Source organism: Nothoprocta perdicaria, unplaced genomic scaffold (genome assembly GCF_003342845.1).
Source record: "Nothoprocta perdicaria isolate Ctin4 unplaced genomic scaffold, notPer1 scaffold_10, whole genome shotgun sequence".
NCBI lineage: Eukaryota > Metazoa > Chordata > Aves > Tinamiformes > Tinamidae > Nothoprocta > Nothoprocta perdicaria.
The window spans coordinates 2466174-2481303 of record NW_020454094.1 but is presented as its reverse complement, the minus strand read 5'-3'; the positions used below and the strand labels follow the sequence as shown (position 1 = coordinate 2481303).

The window sequence follows — 15130 nt, the reverse complement described above, 5'->3', positions numbered from 1 at the left end:
ACAGAGAAAAACATTCTCAGTGGGTGAGATGGGTTATACAATCCAAAAGACTTTGCCCTCTCTCATTTCACTGGGTTCCTGGTTTTGATCCTGCAATTCCTAATCAGGGCTGCACTGTTCCTGCTGAAGCCATGGTTTATTGGGACTCTGTGATCCCTCTTCAATCCTCACTCAGGCAATATTCCTTTTGAAGTCAGTGTTGTGGGTTTTTTGTTTATTTTGGGGGGTTTGGGGGTTTTTGTGTGTTTGWTTTTCAGAGTCCATGCTTCAGGATTTTGCCCTATAATTCTGTGACTCAAACTGACTGCCAGGCAATTCCCATAGGTGCATTAAGAGGAGAAGAATACTGATTTAGTTTTTGATCCTTTGTTTTGACTTTACTTTGATGGAAACAAGCATGATTTCTATCATCAAAGAAGCAAAAACAATAGAGCATGTGTTTTCTGCTTGGTAAATAAAATAAAATAAATCCCAGACAGCTCATTAAGGCCTCCAAAATGGTAAGAGGCAGGAGGCTCTCTGCATGCTGGCCACCTCAGGCTATGTCTCTATAAAGAAATGGGCATGAGCCATCATTGAACTTGCAGAGCCCACAAGTCTGAACTGAAAAAAGTTAGTTTTAAGCTCACAATAACTAAGCAAAGAAAGGAAAAAATGGCCTTTCCCCTACTGATAACTTCAGCATTTCTCTCCTTAAGTAGCACAGAAGCTTTCTGTTATCTCCAGAACTCCACATGCCACTGTAAACATATATAAGAACACTATGCACCTTAATTATTTGCACACACTATTATTTGCACGTATTACTTATCAAACTAAAGCAGGGCTCCCTTGTTTTCCCTATTTAAATATTTAAAAGCTGATGCATAATAAAAGAAGGGAATAGATCTCCCTGTGGCAGTACTGGATATTGCTATCACTGTCTAGAACTGCATGGCACTATTTCAAGCYGCTGGATCTTGCTGTCCTTGCCACAGTCACTGGGGAGAAGCTGGTTGTGCACTTAGGACCAGTAGAACATTGCAGAACTAACACGGTGTGAACCAGACGTCATGTCACGGAGCACAGGTCCCAGGAAAGGTGACCTGCTGGCGTTGTGAGCCTTTTGGGATACAGGCTTTGGGTGACTTGTGGCAAAAGCATCCTTTGAACCCAAGAAGCCAAACTCTTTTGCTGCCAAACACGCACAATTTTCTTCTCTGATGCTCTCTGTATTGCTGTTAATTAATCCTAAACTTGCAATATATGAGACTTGCATTTAACTCTGGACTTACAAGTATTTTTCCTTCAGAGGTTATTTGCACTATATATACACCTAATGACTTTTCACCCCACAGCTTCTGCTTCCTCATTTCCATGCTGCTATCTGACCATATAACCTGTACTTTCTCACTATWTCCCAGTCCAACACCAATTGCAGTGGCTATATTCCCCTCTCCTACAGCCTGGGAAGTGAGGGGCTCTCCAGAGCAATATGTTTCAGTGCTGAAATTCTCTCTTCCCATTAGAAATTCCTTCTCAGTCCCGTCTCTCTCTGAAGCTTATAACTGCTCTGTAGTGCTAATGATAATGTTGGTTGTACGTGTCATTGATATGAACACTGTTTATCTCGTAATGGAATATCTAGGGACTCAAGTGCTGCACAATAGGGAATAAAGCACACTTGCTGCAAGAGTTAATTGTGTCGTTATTGTTAATCACCATGTCGTTACCAGAGTTTTTATTGGCGTTTCCTTGTTAGCAATTGCATAAATATTTAATTGATGTAAAACGCACTGTTTTGTGCTACCTCCAGTAAAATCCTCTTATAGCCAGGAATAGAATTTGCTTTATTAGAGCTTGACTTTGGCCATAAGCTATAGGCATAGTATGACAGTGTGCTAGAAGTCAGTGCCTTGCCCTTCTCCAAGTTGTGACAAATGAAATATAATTATCAGATATAATTGGCATGCCTAGACAGAGCTTTATTGGCATGCAACAATTTAAGTTCGCTACCCAAGTGCTTTCAATTTAATCCGAAAAGTTAGTGACCTCATTTTTCTTTTGCAGTGCTATAGATATATCTAGACACATCTTTACAGTCTAATCAGGTAGCACAGCTTTAGAAGCGTTGGCAGCATATTGCTATCCTGTAGCAGGTCATAATATCCTGCGGCTCATCAGCAGCAGCATGCAGTGCTCTGCTTTCTTCTTTTTTTTTTTTTTTTTTCTTCCCTCATGTTTTTTTTTTTTTTTTTTTTCCCTCATGCCATAATCAAAAGATGAGCNTTTTTTTTTTTTTTTTTTTTTTTTTTTTTTTTTTTTTTTCCCTCATGCCATAATCAAAAGATGAGCAAATCTCTCCATTTTAAGGAGTTGGTGCTTTTCCTCCCTTCTTCTAGCCTCCCAGATTTCTCACTGTCTGTCCTTCAAAAAGATGTTGTAGTGACTGTGCAGCTGCACGGCCCCAAGCCCATTTCTGGGTGTATGACRGAAGATCCAATGCTGAACCCTGGGAGCTGCCTAAAGTGCTCAAATGTGGCTGTAGAAAGAGGAAGCTTTTTTCCCTTGGTTTCCACCAACTTCCTCTTCATCCCTCCTATCCCATAGCCAACAGCAATATCACCAATAACAACATCATTTTGTTGTTCCATAGGTTGTTCCATAGGTTGTTCCATAGGTTGTTCCATAGGTTGTTCCATAGGTTGTTCCATAACCTAATCAAGCAATACAAGAGTGAACCAATAGGCAAATAACAGGTTTGATAATAGAGGACCGAGTGCAAAAACAACATGATAATTAAGTAGAAGCAAGAAAAAGATATTTACTAGTGTAGAAACTTTTATAGGAGGATACAGCCTTGAATATTCAAGGTAGACCTGTAAGTCATTCAGTGAGGCAAAGAGAGTAAAACATATCCCTGAAATTCTGAAGGAAGAGGCAAGATGAGAAATAGGTTCACTGCATTTGAGCAAGCAGTTCACCAGAATTAGATACCAGAAGACATCTGAGAAAGCAGCAGACCTGAGCAATGAGGGTAGAGAAGTTCTCTCCGGTCAGCATGGGAGAAAGCTGAAATCATTTCAGAATAAGAGGAGAAAAGGTGAGTCAGAGGAAAGAGCCCAGATGTTCCCCAAAACAGCTACTCCTCCAATCCTAAATTGATTCTGAAAATGTAATTTTCTTCTAAGCTTCCACTGACTTGCAGCCAGACTCATTCCTGCTTGCTACAAACAACACCCTAGAGCAGGAACAAGGAAAAGCTTCTCTTGTGAGTAGGATAAAGAGGACCAATGCCTTAATCCTGGTGACATGTGCAACCAAAAGTCCTAGGACCTAGCTTGCTGGGCTTTATATGACTGATTTCAGGGACTTGCATCGATGGGCATTTTGCCTGCTCTAATTGTTGTGATTCCCTGGATTTATCCTTCCAGAATTAAGGGACTGATTTCTGRATTCTCAGTCCACCAAGCCAGCGATGACTGTCTTCAAATCCAGCATGCAGACCATTGCTTCACACCAAAGATGGACAGTAGCAAAGACCCCAGACAAATACATTTATTCTAGTCAACAGGTACAATGAGAAAATAACTTTTTAGAAATAACAATTACATTGTCTTATAATGAACATTTGAAGACTAAAACATGCTAAAAAAGGCATCTTCCCAGATCTCTAAGCTCTAGCGAGTTCATTAGTGTGCATTGCTCTCTAGGGATTCATTTTTCACTGTTAATCAAGTTTTATATACTGCAAATCTGATTAGGGGATGGAAGCAGCTGCCTATGGAATTGTATTCCAGAGTATCACAGCCTACCTTTCCATTTGGCAACAGTCTCCGAATGGCCACGTGATCCAAATGCCATCCGGAATTCAGCCCTCCACCCTTATGTCCTATGCGAATCTTTTCAATCATGTCACCGACATCCTCCAGCTACAGGAAAAAAAAAAAAAAAAAGAAAAAGAAAAAAAAAGGAAAAATTACAGCATTAACAACAGGTGTCTTTCAAGACATCTTGTTTTTCAGCTTATTTGTCATTTCCAGTCTATATGAAGTCTCAGGGGGAGAAAACATTATGCTGACAACACCACTAAACAGTCGTATTTATGCCCTCGCTTGTATTTAGCTAATCCTCCTGAATGTCTATCAGGAAAAAAAAGTTTTGTACTACACAGCTCACCCACTGTAGAAGGATTCAGCTGCGTGGCAGCAATCCTGCATCTCAAGCTCCTTTGTAGCAATGAGAGTGAAGGTAATTTTTAGAAATTTCAGTGTGGCTGCACCTCAGGTTTTCTATTTCTACTGTATTATATTTTTATATTTCTTTTTATAATTTATATATATATATATTTCCTTTTTAAACAGTTATAACACTGGAAGGATGGCTTTGAGACCAAAGCACAATATTCACAGTCTGRCACTTTATAATCCCGCTCATATTCTGCCACAGAGTCCAAGGGCCATTCTGAACAAGCCAAGAAGATCAGTATCGGAAGAGGTGGCTATTATTTTTTATGGCTCAGCTTATTAATTAACTGCCACTATTTCATTGCTTTTCATTCACCTCCCTTCCAAAGGCTTGAAGAGGAAAAATAGCAACTGCTCCTATGCAATATCTTTCTGTTATTTTGGTGTAAGTTCTAATACATCTGGACTTTAAAATCCAAAGCTGGCTGCACTTTTTTTTTTTTTTTTTACAAAATTTTACAAGATTTTACACACAGGAGGAGCACTCCTCTGTCTTTCTGTCCATAGGAACTCAGAGTCTTTTGCTCTCACAAACTTTAAAAAGAAATGAAACTTCTCAATTTATTCCACTGAAGACAACTCCCAGTTTGACTTCCCAGCTGACAAAATTGCCACATCCTGAAGCAAGGACAACAAAGATTTTAGGAGACTCTACAAGGTTGACTGTAGTACTCAAGGAGTTCCCACTCCAACAAACCGGATTTGCTTTCTCAGATTCTGCCCTGACTTTAGACAATATCAACACCAACTGCAAAATAATGCAATGTTCCAGATTCAGTTCTAAAATTCATGCATGTACACGGATATACACTTGGGGAAATTACGTTATTCTTCCTCTGTCCTGTCTCATTGTTCATCTTTTTATAAAGATTTCAATTAATACCTAGTAATAATGTTCTTGTTAAGAAAGACGTGGTTTTGCTCTGCTATAGACATCTCCTGTGAATTGTCACTTGGGAGCGTAGCTGAGACACTAACTTTCTGTGCCTCTTTTGTAAATACAAAATGCAGTAAAAGCACCAGGACAAACAGGCAGTTCTCAGCCTGTATTTCTTGAGATCCCCAAATTGTCTTCAAGGTCTACTGAGCACCAGATTATGGCTCTTCACAAGTAGGTGAGAGAGAAATGTAYTTTGCTCCATCCCTTTCCTGCAGCAAGAAGAACTGGTGAAGAAAAAATGAGTTTTGGGGACAGGATAATATGATGTTATAAATCTAAAGAATAAACTGCATTTCTGCTTGCTACATCTAAGAAAAGTACTGAWGTTTCAGAACATATCAAAACCAAAATAGATCTTATGAAATAAAGAGATAACAATAACAGTTTAAGATTTAAACCCGTGGATAACTGTAAGTTCTGTCATGAAAGTCTCTGTGGAAACCCCACCAAAATAAATTTTATTCTCTGTTTTTAAGGAATTACGYTGAGGCTTTCATTTTATGATTCATGTCCTTGTGGGCTGGAAGTATTATAATTTGTTAGTAAGTTTGTTTTAATATTTTCCTTCAATTATTTTGCAAAAAAATAAAAACAAAAATAAAAATAAAACACACATAGGTTGTAAGACATTCTGCATATGTTGCATCCAGGGAGGAGGTTCCAGGTTAAGCAGTGCCAAAAGAGCAGGCCAGAACAGAACTACCTGTACTTTTACTTCTCACATGTTGTCAACAATAGGAACTTACTATTAATAGGAATTGCTGAGTATTACAGGTGGATATGAGCACCCCATTTGCGAGCTGTGAAGCAAGCAAATGTATACGCCCATAAAGGTATGCAAGACAGGGAGATATGTTAAATCTYATAGTCACAGAGAGCAAGACCCCCTTTTTATCCAAGGATCTGGTCTAGGAAATGGATCATATGTAAAGTATGGTCTAAGAAATGGAAAAGTTAAACTGTCCTATATGTGGCCCTTCCAAAGAGCCTCTGAGCTCTGCACRGAAGGGCAAGTCTCTTTATCCATCTATTAGGCCATCTCAGCTCCATGGTAAGAATGCACTAGTCCTTGCAAGGCTTAACACAATGTTGGGCCACAGGGACACTCTGTAATTTTGAGTTGCTACTCTCTGGAGTTCAGTGAGAAAAACATTTGCTCTAGAATCTGCTATTTCTGTCATAGCACAGAGATCTGAACCCAAATTCTATGAGCAGACAACCTCCTCCAGTYCCAAAAGCTGAGCCATCTTTCTTTAAGAGTAGAAAATTGTCCACCTTACTCCATTTTATCTTCCTAATCCCCTTAGGACAACCTCTGTTCTAAGGCAAGAGGAAGAAGCAACTTTGACTTTACCTCCACAATGAACTGATTCACCGAGTTCCTTTCAAAATACATCCTCTGCTCTCTCTTGTTGAGGCATAAGGATTTCTGCTGTGTGCAGATCCCGTCACTTCCATAGAGAACGATGAAGACATCTGCATCTGTGCCAGCTCCAAAGATATCACTGGTGTACACCGTGATCTCATAAGGGACAACTGGTTCAGGAAGTTAATAAAAAATAAGAAAATAAAAACAATAACAAACGTCTGTCAGCAGCAGACCAACAGCGCGAAGAATATTTTAGTGAAACTCAACACATAAAGGAGATTGGGTAGGAATCATGTCTGTGGTTATAAGTTACCATACTGCAGGTCACATTTGAGTTTGGTCACTCAGATAAAAAAATCAGAGTAATTTATTTAACTCAATATATCCAGCTGGCCTAAGTCCATATTCATTTACTGAGATTTTGGGTTCAATAAGTAAATGAGAAAATCCTCAGTATATTTATACTTGCCACATAAAGCTACCGAAACAAGACTTACTTCAACAGCTCAAGTCTTATAGCAAATCATGAATTCACAAGTTTTTGAACAAGACTCACAGATGAAGCTAAGCCAACTGGAGGCAGTATATGAATATTCAAGATAGCCTTGTTGGTAGAAATTCCACTTTTGCTTTCATCACTGAAATCCCAAGGAAAAGAAATAAAACCCTCTACTAGCCACTGTTTGGTTTACTCCTCTCATGGTATCATGTTCTACTCTGRCAACGTATAGTCCTTCAGAAGAAGGTACCCTGTCTACTACCAGATGGTTCTGAATGCAGGTCAAAAAGGATTAAGCCCTTACGTCCTTCCTTACTCTGTTCATTTGGTTCCTCCAGAACAGCCCACTGCTCAAAAATCTGATGTCTCCTCTCACAGTTTTCTCTTTTCACAGCTTCTCAATCCAGTGTTCCACTGGAGTATAACCCAGGAATGACAAGCCTCATCCAGGAATGAGATCGAGGTTCTGTCTTGGGCTCTGCTACCAATCTGATGAATATCCTTAGTCAATAATTTCCCACCTTGGTCTCAAAGTGAGACAGCATTTGGCTCACAGGATAGGAAACCTCTATTTGGTCTCCTGCATGTGTGATAAAGCCCCRTTATAGCGAAATGAGATGTAACTGCTAAAGTCAATGGAGTTTGGATAATGAGCAAAATGACCAAATATGGGCATTTTCCTCAAGGTTAGCTGAAGCATTCTCCAGACTTATTGCCTGTGAATGACCATTGATAATAATGGAAGATCAAACACTTCACTGTCATGAAGACATGTCAGTTCAGGTGTGTTGGCTGGTAAACTGAGATAACCCCTCTCTCTCTTTATTCCTTCCTGAAATTTGTAGAAAGAAAACGCTACGTGGGACTTGGGCACTGCTCATTTACAGCAGAGATTTCTATTTGCCCCAAATGGACAAAAATCTCTGTGCTGCGTGTCGCTGCCCGCGGGCACAGCGTGTGATGCCCAGCACCACCATCAGCATCCAACACCTGCCATCCCTCTCCTACATTCCTCCTACACACTTTCCACCATTTCCTGTCCCTCACTCCCATCCTTTTCAGTTGCATGTCATCCTGCACCCTCCTACGCTGCAGTTGCTTTAGTCATCTTTGCTATTCTTTACACCACGGCACTTTGAGCTTTCTTTCACATTCGGCATCTCCATTAGGGTAGAGGGACTGTTTCTGACACCGTATCTGTTGCTGCTGGAATAACTCTGATTATGCATCTCAGAGGCTAATCATTCATTAAAATCCAGGCTCTCTAAAAACATCTCTCAGGAGAACAGYGATGAAGTTTTCTTCTACAGAGAGCAAGCCTGAAGGTACTTAATATTCTTTCTGCCCAGCCCTGATGAAATCCACTCTGCTGCGCTGCAGGTAAATGGCAAGAGTTTCTCAAATATGTAAGGGAAAAAAAAGAATCCTGGAGACCAAAATCACATGCTATGCACTTTGAATTAAAAACGATCTCCTCCACTGAAGTCTGCAGTGCTTGCTCTTGTTGTTTGAATTTTAACATCAGCTTAGAACTGAATCAGCAAAGTAGCAYCATAACAAGGTCACTAGCAGCACAACTTTCAGCTGTCAGACTCCCATTTCATTTATATGGCACTTTTAAGATGGTATCTCCACGGGCATGATTTTAATTGGGATGCCAATGACATGTTTTCATCATCTGTTCCTAGCAAAACAATTCTGCTGCAAGTCATCACAGAAGACAGACAGATCATCTTAGTTACTCCTGGCAAATGAAACCATCAGGTCAATAATTAGGATACAAGAGTATAGTAAATAGCACAATTAGAACAGTTTACCTGGAGAAACAACTTGATATGACACTAAGGCTGGTGAAACCTTTTTGCCAGAGAGGTCTGGCTATTTTCTACTGGCAAAAATCAGTTTTACACACRCTACATACTCAAAGGCAAGGCATTCCAGAAACTCTTATGATCTGTAATATACTGAGGCATTAATAAATGATACAGCCAACTTATGTGTTAAAATATATTTTGAATGGGATAACACACACAGGGAAAAWCCTGGTGAGAAGCACATGCGAGTTCAGTAATATTGATTCCTGTGTTGTGTCTTTCAGTAGACCGATGAAAGTGCAGATGGCAGCAAAGAACACCCATTCTTCTGCTCCAGAGATTTTAGGGGAAGAAAGCAAGGCATGCTGAGAAATAAATAATGCCTTGGTCAAAGCATGGAGGAGGCACAAATTGAAAAATGGGAGAAAAGAGAGACGATTTTAGTTTATAGACTGCTGGGTGTGAGGATCTGGAGATTGGAGGGTAGGCCAGACAGCATACAGTAAATAACTAACTAAMTAAATAAAAGAAGATCCAAAGTGGCTATCATTCTTCTACAGTTATCACAATTATTCCTACAACTATAAGGAAACTGAGGCAGAAGGAAATAGACTGAGTAGCAGAGGGAGRCATATACTCCAACTTTTGACATCTAAACGGAGGACTTGAGGAGGTAAGGCTCCTGTAAGTCCATGTGTACATTAAGGAACATGATGAAATAGGAGACATCATTGTTTTTATCAACTGTKTGGGGATTTCAGGCTCTAGGCTCATGAGTGTGCTGGTGTGAATGACTTATCAGTAGTCCACAGTGACTGAGGAAGCAACTGGCAGGGCTTGRGATGGAAATCAGCTCTTGAATTCTAGGCCTGGGCCCTCACCMTCATGTGTCTTATTCAATGTAGGGAAGAACCAACTTTCACAGTCCCCTGAAGATGGGTGAGGAAGAATTTTCCAACAACATGAAATAAGGCAGGTCGGGGAGGCAGGAATCAAATATACAGGGCTGTGAGTGGCTTACACAAATTCATGGATGAAATGTAAACAAGGGAAATAGAAAACTAAAGAATAAGAAAACTAGTGTTTCACATAATTTGTTTCAAGAAGGTGTTTTATCTTATTCTTATGTCCTGGAGTCAGCAAAAGAATTTCCCTGAATGGAGMAGTTTAGGGCACTATGGCAAACTTGAAAATTATCAGCTTAGCATGCAGAAGGAGCCCTCAAAAGGCACTGGGCTTACAACAAATATTAATTTATAAAGGAATGAAATGAAAATAAACGAAAATCTGGAGAATGCCAGAACAGAGAGGTTCTCTCAGAATGCTCTCTCAGAAAAGCACAGCATTGAAGAAGTTCTGGAAGAAGWTCATTCCACAAGAGAGGGATGCACAGTGCCAATGATACCGGGCAACCAAGGAGAATTAGCTTGGAAGAGAGACCACRAATGTCTGCTGTAACTACAGAAACATAAATAGCAGAATGGAGACAGATCAAAGGGAAAACTGGAGACAAGGAAGCCAGCTCGGGAACAGACTATGGAYCTGAAGGAGATAGTGTAAGAGGGAGCAAAAGTACAGTCATARATAGCCACATGGTCTCTAACTAGTCTCTGATTTGGCAAATACAGCACATGGAGGCAGGAAATGTTAGTCTAGAGCACCCAGAGGAACTTTCTTGTTGTAGTAATGGGAGTTACTGGCATGTGCTGTATTTATAAATTTCTCAGACTGAAACCCAGGGAGAGGCCAAATCTATAACACCTCGCTAGCTCATGGAGTTTTGTCTTCTGTAATGATGGGTGAATCCTGGGGAAATGGCATTCTGCTCACATGGGATATACTCCTTTGTCTGCAGTTCTGCAGGGAAGATAATTCTCTCAATGGCTCCATCATCTTCTGATTTATCCAGCCAACGTCCAGAAGGAAACTTGAGGCACCGTCCCAAGGATGGGGCATCAATTTCCACCCACTCCAGGAACCAGCCAGTTGAACTACCTGTGGAAAGAGGGATACAGGGATCAACTCACAAAACCTTCACAGAAAATAGCAAATAAATCTTTGCGTTCCAGGGCTCTAAGAAACAAATTTTGCTCTCTTTTGCCAATGGGAGAATAGAATAGAAATCATAAATACGATAGCAACCTTCCAGGTCTGAAATAATGTGCATTTGTATTTGTATTGTGCATTTGTACTTGCAACAGGMTAAATATGTGCATGTGGAAGGGATAATTATTTATTCACTCCAACACTTTCAATTTCAATATAGACCTCATGTAGAACACAAAAAGCCACTGGGGTTTGATACATATGACAATTCTCTCCAGAAAGGAGCTTGCAAAATTGTCTCTTTGCCTCTTGTCTATAGAGGCAAAGCTACCTATAGTTGCCACCACTGTGCTCTTACTGCTGCAGTCATGGTAATGGTGTTAACAGCAGTGATAGTGACTGCAACAGATGTGGGGACAGCAAGGATCTGTCACCAAAAGGTTAAGTTAGGTAAACTTTAGCATTTTGGAGGAACACTATTTTACAAAGCTATGTACCTAACACACTAGGAAAACCACATAACAAAGCAGGCAATCTTACCTTTGTTGTCGTGGCCTATCTTGATTTTTTTCAGGTCTCCAATGTCCACCGCCTCCACGGTAAACTCATCTACCTTCCCACGCTCAAATTTGTTCTTGTTGCTCTTGGAGGCCTTCAGGCTTATGATCCCTGTTGTAGCGATGCAAACGGATATTGCTTAGCATGGGAAACAAATCCTTTGGGAATGCCCCYGGAATCAGAGAAGTGACTAAAATGCAAAAAAATGGCTTTTCACCTCAAGATTTTAGGTTTGTCCCTCTCTCACTCAGAACACTAGCTCTATAACTGTGGCAGCATCTGTGGCCCAAGACACACATATCTCCTTTTTGAATGAGCACTTGGCAGGGCCACGGAGCCAGCACTGCTGCAGCTGCTGTTACAGGTAAGGAAAGGCCATTAATTCACTGCCATCCCAGCTGCTGCACACACAGAGCTTGGCTGCTTCCAAGAGGACTCGCTCTTAAACTGATTAAATACTTCTGGGCCACTCAGAGAGGCTGAGGAGAGCTGGATTGCAGGAGCACGCTGATTCACTGCCGAGGAAAGCAAATCATTCACCCCATCCACCACGCAGGGATGAGGTCCCAGTCAACTGCACTTTTTCTGTAATTGAAATTAAAGCCTTTAGATCGGCAGTTGGTGTAAATCAGTGCTTTAAAGTTTAACAGCAATTTACAGCTGCTGATGATACGTTCCCAACTATACCCAGGTATGTGGAGACAGCAAGAACATGCGGTTGTCTTAGGAAGGAGGAGCAGGTATGGAGGGAAGCAAAGGACACTGCCCAGCCTTTCCCGGTAGTTATATCTAGCAGCAAGGTCCCATCCCTTTCCATCACATAGTAGACATACCTGTATCATCTTTACTTCCATAGAGAATGATGAAAACATTAGCATCTGTCCCAGCATTCTTCTTGTCGCCTGTTTTCACTTTCACAATGTACGTTGTTGATTTAGCTGTAAAATAAAATACCAATTTAAGAGTATGAAGTCTGAGCATGGATAATTTGCTTTGTTTGCAAATAATCTGCTTTTCTTTGCATATGTGTGTTTGGTCTGGGTTTTATTTTGACAGGTAACAGCCATGTGCTGTGATGGTTACTGGGGTGAGTGGAGACATCTGGTTGCCCAGTCCTCTCCTGCTCTAGTTATGCAGTATATAGTACTCAGACTTCCCATTTGTTTCCTGAAAATCTTGAAGTATATACATATATACACTAAATAATAAAAGACTACATACTACATATCAGAAAGTGTGTGCACTTTGACATATACAATTCATGTTYACAAGCACACCCTTCACAATAGCATCATTAGGGAGGTTCCTGTCACACCAACATCTAGAAAGTGCAGCATACATAAAAATTATGGAAAAATCTAGCATGGTCTTCACTAGACAACAAAAGCCTGCTCAAGATACCCAAAACAGCATCCTACTGCCATATTTAGGCCTATGCATGGCTGTGCAAGACACTCTTGACCAAGAGGTCCTCCTGAAGAGAACTGCTGACTATGCAGCACTTCTAGAAGTTATTCATGTATTTATGGCAAGAACATTTTAGGGAAGAATTTAAGATTTTTCACTGCCACTGAAGTCAGTGGAAGTACTGGACACTCAGCACCTGGCAGCACCAGACCCAGGAGCAAGAGGCACAAAGTTGTTTTAGAGGATGACTGACATGTGCATCAAGATGTAAAGCAAGACAGATTTAGGTACCTTCCCTTTCTCTGATAATGTTATTCTCTCTGCTCAGTTCCATGTCTGAATGTTTAATGACATGAAGTGAATGGGATTTATGGTTTGGATTTTAATAACTAACATAAATTTCATTTGGGGTTTATTCCATGAATTGCTTTGCAAAAGATGATGGCCAAATGTGTTAGCCATCCTCCTACTTTTTGCACTTTGAGTTCAAACTTGCAAGACATTTAAGTCACCTAAAAATGAAGAGTGTCCATTCCTCACTGGCTAACACCACACTTCACACTTCATTCACACCTGAGATCTTTGTGACTGTCATTTACAAGCCGGTGAATATTAACAGCTAATGCYCTCAGCACGACTAACAACTTAGTTTCTCTTTATCCCCATAGTAGAAGAAATATAAGGCTAACATAAACCTTTCTGTTCCAGGCCCAGCGTTGCAAGAGACTGGCCATCATTYTCCGAATCTTTCTTTACAAATGCTTCATCCACTGGGACCAGCTCCCTGACAATCTGACCATCATCTTCCTCAACTGCTAACCACCGCTGGCATGGAAAATAATACCTGTAAGAAGGAGAGCAGCACCCAGCACTTACACAGGACTTCATGGCTTTAGCAACATAAATAAGCACAGATCACAGTATATTTAAAACMMAAAAAAAAAAAARGRMAAAAAAAAAAAAAGAATATTACTCAAAGCTGAACATTACAAGTACTTTCATCCTTGGGTTTTGTTATTGTAAGGGTGGACTTTACCCAAAAATACATTAATGAGCAGTGCTCCGAATGACCTGGGAGACCATATACCCAACTTTTTTTAGTTTTCCTTCCCAGAAGAAGTTAGATAACTCAAGGGAAACTCCAATCACCCAGGCAGCACACTGACGAACAGCCAACAGTGGACCCACCTTGAGACCTCACCAACAGTGCCACCCACCAGAGCATTATGCAACGTAAATGTGTGACTTCAAGCATGGTACTGCTCAAAGACAAGCTTATATTTATGGTATATAACAGTCCCCAGTTGCCTGTGAAATTCGTGAGAGTTTGCTTAGAGTTAGTGCCCTTCTGCATCCCCTCTGCCTTCCTGTGGTTTCGCAGGATCCTCTGGAGAAGGAGCCCCCGTKTCTGACCATATGAAAGGGGTGCAACAGGCTGCTCACGTGGTGCTCTCCTTGAGATCAACAATCTCTACTCTCTCCAGGAACCAGCCTGAGCTACCACCAGAGTTATCRTGGCGGATCCGCAGCTTCTTCAGCTCACCCAGGTCAATGGCCTTGATGGTGAACACATCCTCCTACACAGGAGACGAGAGACAAATGAGTGCATTTCCCAGATGGGAGTGGAAAAAAGCAGTAGCTGAGCCAGGGTAATTTACTTCCTATTAAAATAAAGGGTATCCATATGTGTCCCTTGTTTTCCTAGGGCTGGATGCACTAATATAGTTGCAGAGCTATGAGCTCTTTGCTTCTGCAAGGCAGTAGAAGCAAGACAGACTTATTGTCTTCCTGTACTTCATCCACAAATCAGCATTCTCTTGGATTTAACTCACTTCTCCTAAATCTCAGTCCTTCCAAGATTAGCATTCTCTCCCAATTTGAATCTGGGACCAACTACAGTTGCAGTAAATCTGTAGAAACCCTCCTGCGTGCCTCCACATGCTTTATTTCAAACCACAAAATTTTCTCTTTTTCTTCATTCACTACAACCACAAGGTTCRTTTGTTAATTTATTAATTTGCAATATTAACATAACAAGATGGGCCTTTTTATTAATTATCATACTCTAAATACTTTAATGTGATTAACTTCCTGGTAGACTTTGGGTTCCTACTCCCAAGAGCTGGGGATGTTCCGTTCACAGCTTGGAGATTGTCCCAGTGAATGAAGATCCGTGTGCAGGTTGCAGTTTCTTCAGTGCCAAACTCATAAATCACAGCTAATAGCTTATTTAACAGCCTTGGGTTCTTTCTACTGACTGCAAGTTTTCAT

General features: G+C 40.7%; 1 protein-coding gene across 1 annotated transcript in view; it reads right to left on the bottom strand.

Moving 5' to 3' along the window:
* Positions 1-15130, bottom strand: part of LOXHD1 (lipoxygenase homology domains 1) — a 123718-nt gene that overhangs the window by 48161 nt on the left and 60427 nt on the right. Inside the window, exons 21-27 of the mRNA XM_026039848.1 lie at positions 14303-14436; positions 13555-13703; positions 12286-12390; positions 11435-11563; positions 10679-10843; positions 6521-6702; positions 3795-3911 (exon numbers count right to left, since the gene is read on the bottom strand). Coding sequence (XP_025895633.1) covers positions 3795-3911; positions 6521-6702; positions 10679-10843; positions 11435-11563; positions 12286-12390; positions 13555-13703; positions 14303-14436 — 981 coding nt within the window. The remainder of the gene's footprint in view (positions 1-3794; positions 3912-6520; positions 6703-10678; positions 10844-11434; positions 11564-12285; positions 12391-13554; positions 13704-14302; positions 14437-15130) is intronic.